The sequence below is a fragment of the Dermacentor variabilis genome, chromosome 1 (genome assembly GCF_050947875.1).
Source record: "Dermacentor variabilis isolate Ectoservices chromosome 1, ASM5094787v1, whole genome shotgun sequence".
Classification (NCBI taxonomy): domain Eukaryota; kingdom Metazoa; phylum Arthropoda; class Arachnida; order Ixodida; family Ixodidae; genus Dermacentor; species Dermacentor variabilis.
The window spans coordinates 117286423-117299090 of record NC_134568.1 but is presented as its reverse complement, the minus strand read 5'-3'; the positions used below and the strand labels follow the sequence as shown (position 1 = coordinate 117299090).

The 12668-nt window shown below is 45.9% G+C and overlaps 1 protein-coding gene across 1 annotated transcript; it reads left to right on the top strand.

The window, feature by feature from the left end:
- Positions 1-674: 674 nt before the first annotated feature.
- Positions 675-11521, top strand: LOC142582341 (annexin B9-like). Its single transcript, XM_075691987.1, has 4 exons — positions 675-947; positions 2844-2923; positions 4883-5156; positions 11133-11521. Exons 1-4 carry the CDS (start codon positions 749-751, stop codon positions 11441-11443), a joined length of 864 nt encoding a protein of 287 aa, XP_075548102.1. The 5' UTR covers positions 675-748; the 3' UTR covers positions 11444-11521.
- The last annotated feature ends 1147 nt before the right edge of the window (positions 11522-12668 follow it).

Here is a 12668-nt window from a genome sequence, read left to right as displayed (position 1 = left end):
AGCCAGAGCCCAAACAGCCCGTACGGTAAATGAGGAAACGTTATTGCGTATAGGAAGTTTTGTGAATACGGGCAAAGGATGCTGTCTAAGCGTATGCTCAGCTAGATTAGCTCCTTTTATCCTCCGAAAACTGACGCAAGCGTCGCACAAGCGTGTCACCATTCCTGCCTTACGATGCAGTCCTTTAGAATGACGTAAACTTCGATCGCTAGCAGAAAGAACAAAGCCCCCGTTCAAAATCTGCCAGTTTGCCTGCCTAGCACAGTTTCAGGAGCGCTGCTGTTAGATACGATGCTTGCGACCATAATATTACACATCGCTTCTGCTGCAAAGATACTCACAAAACCAATGAATGCTATGTTGCGCTGCGCCACGATCACGGAGCACGTTGTTTCGCACGAATAATTCATGTTGTCTCATCAGTATCGTAGACGAGTGGTCGGCCCTCTCACTGTGCGATGTGTTTTCAATTTCAGCCACAGACCACGCTGCGGTCATCGACATCTTGTGCGCGAGATCGGACTATCAGCGGCAGGAGATAGTCAAAGTCTACAAGCAATCGTTTGGACGCGTAAGCCTTCTGTGCACGTTCGTGCGTTAATTTTCTTATTTGCTTCCTTCGTCGCGGTTATGTATGCTCGCACTTGCAGGATTTTCGGCGAGCAGAGTTTAAAAAAAAAGTACAGGGGAAAAAAAATGTAACGAAGAGCAAACAACGGCGGCCCGTGCATGATGATCGCAGGACTTGATGGGCGACGTGAAGTCCACCGTGCGCAGTAACTTCGACGACATTATAATCGGGCTACTCTACCCGCTGCACGAGTACCTGGCACGCGAACTCCGCAAGGCCATCGCTGGTCTGGGCACCGACGAGGAGTGCCTCATTGAAATACTCTGCACGCATAGCAACGAAGACATCCGGCTGATCAAGGATCACTACCACCGGAGTGAGCGATCGCGTTTCGCATGTTCCAGCATGTTCCCGTGTTCCAGCGAAGGCGGACCTTATCGGCCAGGATTATCGATGCATTAAAAAAAAGTGTAATTCTGGCTCAAAACCATGATCTGATTATGAGGCACGCCGTAGTGGGGGCACTACGATGTATTTTTGACCCCCTGGTGTTTTCTAACATGTACGTAAATCTAAATACAATCGATTACAAGTCGTTTTAGCCCAGGAATCCAGGTACATAGAAATTTCTGGGAGCGGGGGGGCGAACGTCGGACCTGTCCCCCCTCTTCCGACTTCGCCCGTGGTCTTTAGCAGGCTTGTGCTTAACGAATTACGTGTAATTAATTACTCTTAATCAATTGCATTTTTTGCATTTTAGTTTAATGATTACGCTGTTTACTTGGCAACGATAACTGTAATTCAGTTACATTTTTCAGTAACTAATTACATTCAACTAGTTGCTTTATTGACGAGACAAGCTGTAACAAGCGATGCAGCCTTGAGAACATTACTTAGGTGGGATATGCAGTAGAACGCCCGAGATCGCGCAACACAGTAGCCTTTCTCGCAAGTTCAGACAGTGAAATCCGGGGCTCAATATTTGTTTCCGAGGGTCGTCTTGACGCTCCACCGAATGTTGGTCGATGAAGTAAATTAGTATGTCTCGATAGCGAAGGCCACTTGGGAAGTAAATTCCAGGAGATCACATAGGGACGATTTTTTTCTCCAGCTTTACATTGGCTCAACCGGGAGCGTATTCTCCAGGGCCCAGCAACAGTGAAGTGCTGTGCTTCATGTAGGTCCCATGTGCTGAGTAACTACACTATTGTGTGCAAGGTCCGTACACGTTAGAACACCGCCTTACCCCTCAGTGCGCACATTGAACGAACTAGTTAACCTTCCTGTCTTTCTCGCTGTTTTTTCCTACTCGAGCAAGTTTTCTGTGTCGCTGCTGGTGTTTTCACAACAAAAACGAGTAACGATGACCAGCGAAATTCTTAAAAAGCGATTGTTAGTGCAGATAAACAAGGTATGAAGGGCCGCAGAGGACGCTCTGAAAGGGCCGGGCCAGCTCCTTCTTCTATCCACGCAGTGTTAATAAAATTTCAGAGGAAGGTAACGTAGCAGTAATCGATTACTATTGAGTAATTCCTGAATTACTTTCGTGGTGCAGTGAGCGTAACTGTAATCAATTACATTTTTGAATGAAGTAATTGTAATTGTAATCGGTTACTTTATTTTCTTACAAGTCTGGTCTCTAGTGATTTTAGTTCGCGCCTGCGTTTAGACTTGGCACCGGTGTGGACATGGACGGTGCAGTGAACTTAGTTTGTATTGCCGCAGCAGCCTTAAATCCAACTTACCGCGGCATATTTAGTCGATGGGCAGATTTAAAAAAAAAATCATCATTCATGCATACTCATCGACTTCGGCGCTCTTTCAAATGACTCTTGTCGGCCTAAAACCACTCATTCAGGACATGCCTCATACTGAACACACATTAAACACTCGAACTGTTCCAGTGTAACACTCACTAAATAAGACAGTATGAAAAGAATCCGTAAATACAACTTCAGCATCTCTTTCAACGCAGAACAGACGGCGTGCTCTCGTGAGTGCACAAACAATAACCGTAATAATAATAAAAAAATACGCCGACCCTCTACTCCTGTACTTGTACAAACTGCTCGTATTGTCACATGATTAGCTGTAACTCGGATTCGTCGATTAATGTCTCGTTATGGCGGCACGGATCGGCGCCGATATTATCTAGTTTTGTGTTATTCACTGACACTGACTTGTTCGTTTTGTTATTAGGATCACAATATGTGCTGATACTGTACGTATATATACTGGGTTCTCTGAAAATAGCTATAATTTTTGTTTTCAGTATTTAATAAAGAACTGGAGAAGGACATCATCGGCGACACATCCGGTGATTTCCGCCGTCTACTGGTGTCAATGTGTAATGTAAGTGCGCGAGAGCGGTACGACGGATAGATTATATAAGGAATAAGGAAATATCAACTTTCATTTTCATAGACTGTATCGAATGCTGAAAAGGCTTCCTTCCATTCTTGGCATGTAGTACATTCGCAATCCGAGTTGTGCACATATTTATTAGGTGCACTAGATTCTGTTCGCAAATGCTTCTCGCGTTGGGCTCAAAATCGATAGTTGTCGCCATCGATTATAACGAATGAATTATATCTCGCCAAGTATCGCATCTGCTTTGGCAGCACGCGCGCCGTATTTTAGTCACATAAACTGAATACAGATTACGTGGCACAGGCAATTGCTTTCACACGTCTATCCAGGTTTTGTATGCATGTGTCCCACAGAAGTTAAACGACGTCAGCCTACGCCATCATTTCACCGACACTGTGCCGGATACTTTTCTGCTAGAACAGCTGCGCGCGCCGATAACTTTTCTAACAGGAAAAGCGCCGAGCACACAGCGTTAGAGAAACAAATACGCGACAGGGTTGCATCTTAACAGGGGTGACATTTTTGTGACGTCTACTGCGCGAAGCTAGGTTCCCGGTTTTGCACTTTTGAGCACGGCAAATGAGTTACTCTTCCAACAGCGAAGGTTCGCGGCAAGTGTGAATGGTGACGTAATTGTGAAAGATAGCGAGGGCGCAGCTTCCATAGTATACGATTACAGAAACAGCTTCGTGCTGTTGCCTGCCAAGAGTCAATTTTTATCTAAAATGATCTGACTTCCATAACTAACTCCTGCCATTTCAGTTCTCGATGTTCTGCGTTATGACTACTTTTATATTCTTCTTGACTTCCTTAATTTATTCATACAGTACACAAAACCTACTTTGGACGCTCTTGTCGTCTATGATACCTGTATCACGAGTTTAACCTAAAAAAAAAAGGGGGGGGGGGCGTTCTAGTCAGCTCTGTTATGGGCAGGTTATTCTGCGTGTACAAATGCGTCTTGATGGCACATTTATGCACAGTGTTACTAAGCACATTAGATTAAGAGGGAAGTGTTTTCCAGGGTCAGCGGGAAGAAAACGCTCGCTTGGATCCTGCTCGTGCGCGCAGTGACGCTAATGTGAGTATTGTAGTCATCCTTTCAACCTACCGCCAGTGAACGAGCTAGAAAGAGTTGAAACGCGCATCTTGTAGAAAACTGGCCACTCATTCCGGGTTGGCATGACATACCACGGCGAGTGACATTTATTTTTTTCCAAGGCTTCACGGGACCCACTAAGCTAGACCGCATAAAACAAATTTCGACGGCAATTGCGTTGTCTTTTCTTCAGCTCTCGACATGTCAGTAGGTCGCACCACAAGAACTGTAGCTGCCTTTCACAACCTCAGCGATGTCTTCGGGTATCTCCATGGATGTTCTCTATGCGTTTCTTCAACGCTTGTACCAGTCGTAAAGAACTAGCAGCTTTGCTAAAGAATTCCAGTACAAGCGTATTTATTAACCTAATAAGCCATTTGCCTTTAAGGCACGTTCTTTGTGCTCATCTCACACTTTCCTCGCTCAATAAGTATTGGATTCAGGTCTTGCAAAGCAAATTATTTTTGCATCAGAAGCTTCCCCTGATATATAAACTGTGGCATAGCGTTTTCTTTTCTCTTGTTTTGTCGTGCTTGTAGTACCTATCTGTAGATACGCATGAGCTAGCATTACGATCATTGACTGAGCCATGGGCCACATAGATATGTGACATATTTACAGCACCAAAAAAACAACTACAACAAACGCTCTACGAAGGCAAGACGGGCGCTGAAGATAGGCCAGCGCCCGTTTTGTTTTGTTTTCCGTCTAGTTTCTTTTTTTTGTTCTTTTCCAGTGGTGTAAGTATGTCATGCAAGTCACCTTGGTGCGTGATGTTACCGCTCACCTTATGACGATGTCTTCGGGAACGTCAACTTTGTCGCGTACGCGGTTGCTCACAGCAGCTGTACCGGGCGGGCGTACTGCGCTGGGGCACGGACGTGTCGGCGTTCAACCGCATCATCGCCAACCAGAGCTACGAGCAGCTGCGCCTCGTGTTTCGCGAGTACAACGCGCTCGCCAACCACACCGTCATGGAGGCCATCAAGAGCGAGATGAGCGGAGACCTCCGCCGGGGATTCCTCGCCATAGGTGCGTCTGCTGCCTTGTGTGCGCATCGGTCGCTTTCGCGCGTTCGAAGTATGAAGTTTGTTGTCATGGCAGCCATCGAAGCATGTACACTGGGAGTGACGCAGCGATCTGTGTTGTGGTCGATGTTGTAATACCCGGATCTCTTTTTATATGTCCCTCCGTTCCAATGTTTTACGATGTCTGATATTTTTCTGTTCCCTGTGGAACGCTATGTTATGCCCTTTATTATTAAAAATAGTTGCGTTGTTAGGACCCCTCGAACACTTTTCAGCAGTAATGAAAAGTCCAGAAAAGCGTCCTGCTACGAATTTCCATTGGCGAAGATTAATCGAAGGCATTTTGCGCCAGAGCTCTTTGACACACCGTTACGCAGTTTACCACCCGGCGAGGCGCCAGATGCGCATATTGCGTCGCAATAATGCAAGTGTAGGCCGCATGACTTGGTGTTTGGCCGGTGCGTTAGCTGTTAAGCGTTGTTAGAGCTTTCTGCTCTGGAAAAAAATGGCGATAAGGCGACACGGGTACTTAAACGTTCTGATCAAGAGCTAACATGCAGTGACCTCTTTCTAGGCTTCCCATCTCCTGTCACCATTCCTAATAACGGTACATTCGAGTGGTCACTTTCGAGCGCTCTGGCGGTGCGCTTTACATCCGGCTGGTTCATTCGGAGCGACGCACTCTAGCTCAGAACTATCGGAGGCGATCTCACCTTCTAGCTGGGAGCAGGACGGAGATGCGCCAGAATTGGCTGCTGCGACTGCTCGTTTTTCTGGTGCCATTCTCAAAAGGGGCTCCACACTGCTGCAAATCGACTCTAAGTGCTGTAGGGACCAATAGAATGCACCATGAGTGATGGTACGCGTTATCGCCAGCTCAAAGCGATCATGCTGGCATGTCATCACCCATCATCATGCTGGGGCTTTGCTCAGGCTCGGCATCATGCGAGGCCTCGAGGTCAACTCTGTAAGTAAAAATATTTACATCATCATCAAGGGATGATGCAGTTGCCAGTTCCTCTCCGAGCTTCTCTCTAACAACTAGTAGCCGACACATCGACGCTTATTTAGGAGACTTCATTTTGTTGGTGAAAACTGTTTTAGCCATTGTTGTTCATAGTTGCCTATGTTTTCACTGCATGCTCGTCAGGCAAACAATTCAATCGTATACTACATTGTACCCGTTATCTGCGCCATGTATACAGCCATTTGGGCCATTTGTTTACTTTCTTTTTGCAGTGAAGTGCGTCTACAGTCCTCCTTTTTATTTTGCCGAAAAGCTGTACTACTCTATAAAGGTGAGGCGCCTTTTATTTTATTTTTTTTTACCCACGAATTTGGGAAATAGGGCTTAATTCCCGTTTCGCTAGTGCGTATCACTTAAATGTTTTTACTCGCCTAGTTAGTAGTCATCGCGTCTCCCCCCTTCTTGTATGGCGATTGCTGTCTTCATTGTATGATTTTGCTAGAAACTCACTTTTGCTCGTTAATTCGCGGCTTGCTCCTATGTGTTGCTTTGAGTTCATTGCGTGGTTGCCCTGCCCTGTGCTTTGATCGTGTGTTGGTGATTTTTCGTTGTAGAATGAAAATTCGCCTTCTATGAGCAGGATTTTTATATGGAGGGGTAAGGCTTATGTTTATTGTTGTTTTACTGTAGATGCCTCCCGATATTTGTACATTGGTGATCATAGCGGCAAGCGGCACTTCATTGGGAGCACGCTTTCTGAGATATTCTTGCATTTTGGGAAGGGGGGGGGGTGGCATTTAGCGCCTATTTTTTTCTGATTTGTTCTTACAGGGCCTTGTTTTATGGAAGTGGCCCAGCTTTTATGATGCTTCTCACTATATCTGTCGAGCACTGTGACGATGGACGAATATCACTGCACTGTCTACTTTGTTGTAGCGCAGGCAGAACGACACACGCAGTAAGGACCATTAGATATCTCTGAAGGTGACTGATCAAAAATACAGCCCTATGAGTGTACCTTGTTGCGTACTCCAGGGTAGCGTATAGTACTGCACCCGAGTTGTAGCGACGCCTGCCTATCGAAGCTCGACCGACGTTACTTATTGGGTAGCGTGGCGTTGTCGGCGGGCTGCAGGCATCCGGTAGACCATGCATGGCGACCAAGCAAGGGCGAGACTATTTCTAGTGCGAAACTTGCACGGTTTATTCAAAGGTAGATGAAAGAAAATGAGAAGAGCATGAAGTGTGTAAAAGTACATTTAGGGGCCCCTTAAATAGGCTCTGTACAATCGTGGGCAGGATCTTGCTTCCGTCGACGTCACGTGACCCGCACAGAAAGAGCTGCTGCAGAGAGGAGGTCGTCACGCCTCCTGGATTTGTAGACGCCTGTCCGTCTCTTCTGCGCGTTGCGGGTTCGTGAAAGTTCTCCTCTAGGTCCAATTCGAGGAAAGGGCCTCTCTAAACTCGTGCACCCACACACGCATACACACACAGGAGGCCTGTACGCTGCGGGGCTTCCGGCAGACAGGCAGACACTCGAAACGGTCATGGCGAATTAGGAAGTCACGCTTCATTTCGACGAGGCAGGGTGAGATGGTCGGTTGAAATTCTTCTCTGCACGTGGTGCCAGACGCCAACCCTAACAACCTGTAGTAGACACGAGCGACAGCTGGTATATAGCTTATCGAAGCGAGCCGTGTCCTTGAACATACATGCTACAAAAATCACCGACTAAAGGCTGGTGCACTTGCTCACATAATACGGGACCCGCCGTGGTTGCTCAGTGGCTATGGTGTTGGGCTGCTGAGCACGAGGTCGCGGGATCGAATCCCGGCCACAGCGGCCGAATTTAGATGAGGGCGAAATGCGAAAACACCCGTGTACTTAGATTTAGGTGCACGTTAAAGAACCCCAGGTGGTCAAAATTTCCGGAGTCCTCCACTACGGCGTGCCTCATAATCAGAAAGTGGTTTTGGCACGTAAAACCCCAAATATTATTATTACATAATACGAATCACAGTGTTTAAGATGGATTTACACGACAAGCTGAATCGTTGCATCCATCCGCAGACCAAACGGGACGTAGCTACAAGGAATGAGCGTCGCCGTGCAATTCTTCTGCGATGCCCTCGTGTGCGGCGTGATTCGGTGGCACTGAGACACGTCGTGCTCAGCTGCGCACTGAATTTGAAATTCGGTCCACCATGATAAATCCAGTCTCAGGCTCAGTGTACAACGCATATTCGTTAAGGAGCCTTGCCCTCCGATTGACGCAACAGTTCGCCCTCATACGATCCCTATACGGGACATCTCCTTGAGAGCTGGTGCAAAATTTAAGAGAATTAAATTGTTTAGAAGTCCGCGCAGAAAGACCGACGAAATGAAGACGAAAAAGGCGTCCCTAAGCCCTTACCAACTTCCTCCTGCCTGTTTGATACAATTGTTTTGGTTCTTGTTTTCGTTCAAACTGGACCCAATATTATGTGCTGCAGCCTCGCTAACCCTCAGCCTACCTAAAAGACGAAGATTAGCTCCAACGTTTGCAGAAGCTTCCCACAAAAGATATTTAGAAACAAGCAACTTCCAAGCTTGAAGCTGAAATGTCTTAAAACTATGAACCTTTTAAAGATTTTATCTCATCAGTCGTGGGGAACCAGATAGGTATTGCCTCCTATCTCTTCTTTAAAGCCATGTGTTGTCACGCATAGACTATGGATGTATTGTTTACCAGTCGGCTTCTAAGACAACACTTAAGGTACTCGATCCTGTCTATTACTTAGGTATCCGCCTAGCACTTGGCGCCTTTCGTACCCCTGTCCAAAGTCTCTATGCAGAGTCCGATTAGTGGCCACTGGATTATCAGCGTAGATATCTCGGAGTCACCTATGCAATAATAACCATGTCGCTAAAACAACATCCATGCAAAGCACTCATAAGTGATCCGTCCACAAATCAGTTGTGTTTAAACAGGCCTTCACACGCCCCGCCGTTCCCGTTAGCAGTAAAAGTTGTTGCGGAAAAATTCGGAGTAGTTTTCACAGATCTGCGGGAAAGCGACTACGTTGAGCCCATCCCACCTTGTGAGCAATGTACAGTCACCTGTGACTTGTCCTTTACCGAACTTAACAAAAAGAGTTGTCCAAATGCCTTCCTCCAGCAACTTTTTTTGGCCCTTGGAGACAAGTATAGATCTATGGCATTTTTTACGGATTCTTCAAAGTCTGCAACTTCGGTATCGTGTGCAGCCCATGGCCCAAACTTCTCCAACTCTAAAACCTTGCATAACCATAGCAGCATCTTTACAGCGGAAGCGTACGGTATTCTGATAACTGTTGAGTACATAGTACAGCACAAAATACAAGTCTATAATGTACACAGATTCTTTAAGCGTTGTCGCAGCTCTGTGCTGCGGCAAAGTAAGCCGAAACCCCATATTAAACATGCCCCTTAAACACATTCACGTAGCGTATAAACAAAACCTTGCTTTTGTTGTATGCTGGGTGCCAGGTCACTCTGGGACCGCAGGCAATGAAATGGTGGACAAAAATGCTGGACAAATCGGGCTACAATTGATGTAAGCTGGGTACCTGGTGTAGATATGAAACCTGTGGTACGAAAGGCGCTCAATAATCATTGGCAAGCTGAGTGGGACAAGGAAGTTGAAAATAAGCTGCACCTGCTTAAACCGCAGTTAACCAAATCTTTCCCACTGAAGCTTGATAGACACACCGAAGTCACCCTGGCACGACTCAGAATAGGACACACTTATGGCACACACAAATACCTCTTGACTGTAACTGACCCACCGACGTGCACACGCTGCGGTGAGAACCGAACCGTGCTACATGTCCTCATTCAATGTCCTGAACTTCAACGAGAGCGAGTGGCTCATTTTAAGGAACGCTATTCACATCGTATACCCCCCCCCCCCCCCCCCCCCCCATCTCGCGATGTTCTTATCAGAGGATGCGCTTTTTAACTTTAAAAGAGTGCTTAATTATCTTGCAGAAGTTAACTTTCTAGACATCATCTCATTCCATCCTAACCATCAGATTGTGCCTCACAGGTGAGGTACAATCTGATGTGCAAAGTATGTCTGAGCTCTTGCACTTCTTGCGTAGGCAAGAATTGTACAGCAAGGGACTCGGACAATAAAGAATAATTTAACATGTGTGCCTGAATCCAACGCATTTAAGGCGTTATATATATCTTAGTAATTACCTTAGAATTGATGCACTAATATTTATAAATTTATCTTACGCGTAGGCTTCTATACAGCCTTCATTTTAAGTCATTGTCCTAACCTCGCAATTTTACTAAACCAAAACACATGTCCTGGCGCTCTTTGACCTTAGATGCCCTTGCGCCAATAAACTTCAGTCGTCGTCATCATCATCATCATCATCAAGCAACTTCCAAAGACCTTTACGAGTCGTTCCCAGAACTGCGAAGAAGCGAGTGCCGAAAACGCCGTTTCGAGGAACTGAGCACTGCAGGCCGGGTGGGAACAAGGAATTTTAACAACTATGACCTAAGAAAACTCAGAAAGTGGATACTAAGAGGTCTTACTTTCCGCTAAAGAAGAAAAAATGCATAGCCTACATAACATAGCAGACGGAAAGAGCTAGTGCAATGAAGTCGATGAGGGTAGCTATTGACTGAAAAGGTCACTGCGCTTCAATGACACTCCACGTGAATATTTCAGAAACACAGTGCCTTGTTCAATCGAGAGATGGCGCTGCGCTCGACTCGGTGAAGTGGAGGAACAGCTTAAGTCGAGGATCGTTTGAGAATAGGGCCGCGGTTAGGGTTTTTCCTCAGCATACATGACTTCGCCACTCGCAGGCTTCAATGTTGCAATTACAACTTGCGCTCTAAAGTGAATATTAAAATTAATTTGTACACTTCAGTTAATTAGCGAAACTATCGCTGACATTATTTTACCACTAATGTCCTCGGAGCCATGTATTCTAGGGAAAAAAAGGCAGAGACCTACGTGTGACAATTTCTTTTAAAATAGAGTGTTTTGCATAAAAAGAAACACCTGGTATATGTCTGCAGTTTCTTCTAGTGACATGGTCCCAAATCAGCGCTGAGGTTATGAGAGCCGCCGTAGTGGACGGTTCCCGGATAATTTTGACCATATGGTATTCTTTAACGTGTGTTTAAATCTGACACGAAAAGAAAACATGATGAATGCGCTTAATGCGCGTTCTGTGCCATTTTATCAACCGCAGGGACTCGGCACCAATGACAAAGTGCTCAAGCGGGTGATATTGTCACGCTGCGAGAGGGACTTGGAGCTAATTAAAGAAGAGTTCCTCGACAAATACAAGATGACACTGGCCAGTGCCATTCAGGTACGTAGCCTTGACTCGTGTGCACAAGAAAGCTTACACAGAGAATAAGTTTGAGGGGTAAAAACGGATACAAAGTGCGTGTGCGTGTGTGCGCGCGCGCGTGTGTAGTGTTATTACAAGCACTTGCGAGATTAACGTGAAATTTGAATGCAGGAACATTAAAAACTTGCACTTGCTAAGTAGGTATAGCGTAAATGAATAATTAATGCCCGCGCATGACCCCATGTCATCGCGCTCGTTGTCTGCCACACCGAGCTGTCACAATAGACAAACGGAGTAGTTAGTCTTTGGAGAATGTGTATCGGGGTGCATGAAGGAAGTCGTGATGACACGTCAATTTTTTTCTACCACTATCCATGAGCATCGGTTTGTGAAAAGTGGTCAAATCGGAGAGCAGACTTAAACTTCGTGCCAGTTGTCTACAATTTACTCCAGTGTGAAATGGCAGCAATGGTTCCGGCCGAAGGATGTTTCTCCGAATCATCATCGTCGTCGTCGTCGTCGTCGTCACCACCACCACCATCATCATCATCATCTGTTATGTCCACTGCAAGACGAAGGCCTCTCCCTGCGATCTCCAATTACCCCTGTCCTGCGCCAACTGATTCCAACCAGCGGCCGCGAATTTCCTGATTTCATCGCTCCACCTTGCCTTCTGCCGTCCTCGACTGCGTTTCCCTTTTCTTGGTACCAATTCTGTAAACCTAATGGTCCAACGGTTATCTAACCGGCGCATTACATGACCTGCCCAGCTCCATTTTTTTTTATTTTAATGTGAATTAGAATATTAGCTATACCTGTTTGCTCTCTGATCCAAACCGCTCTCTTTCTGTCTCTTAACGTTATGCCTAGCAATCTTCGTTCCATCGCTATTTGCGCGGTTCTTAACTTGTTCTCAAGCTTTTTTTTCGGTCTCCAAGTCTCTGCCCCATATGTCAGCAATGGTAAAATGGACTGATTGTACACCTTCCTTTTCAATGATAATGGTAAGCTTCCAGTCAGGAGCTGCCAATGTCTGCCCTATGCGATCCAACCAATTTTTATTCTTCTATGAATTTCCTTTTCATGATCAGGGTTTCTTGTGAATAATTGACCCAGGTAAACGTACTTCTCCACAGACTCTAGAGGCTGGCTTGCGATCTTGAACTCTTGTTACCTTGCCCGGCTATTCATCAATATATTTGTCTTCTGCATATTAACCTTCGACCCCACTCTCACAATCTCTCTGCTAAGGTCCTCAATAATTTGTTATAGTTCCTCTGAATTGTTGCTG

Coding starts and splice junctions, on each gene's coding strand:
- LOC142582341 (XM_075691987.1), top strand. CDS start 749: ATGGGCGACGTGAAGTCCACCGTGCGCAGTAACTTCGACGACATTATA. Junction 948..2,843: donor CAAGGATCACTACCACCGGA/GTGAGCGATCGC, acceptor TTTTGTTTTCAG/TATTTAATAAAGAACTGGAG. Junction 5,157..11,132: donor CATGGCAGCCATCGAAGCAT/GTACACTGGGAG, acceptor ATCAGCGCTGAG/GTTATGAGAGCCGCCGTAGT.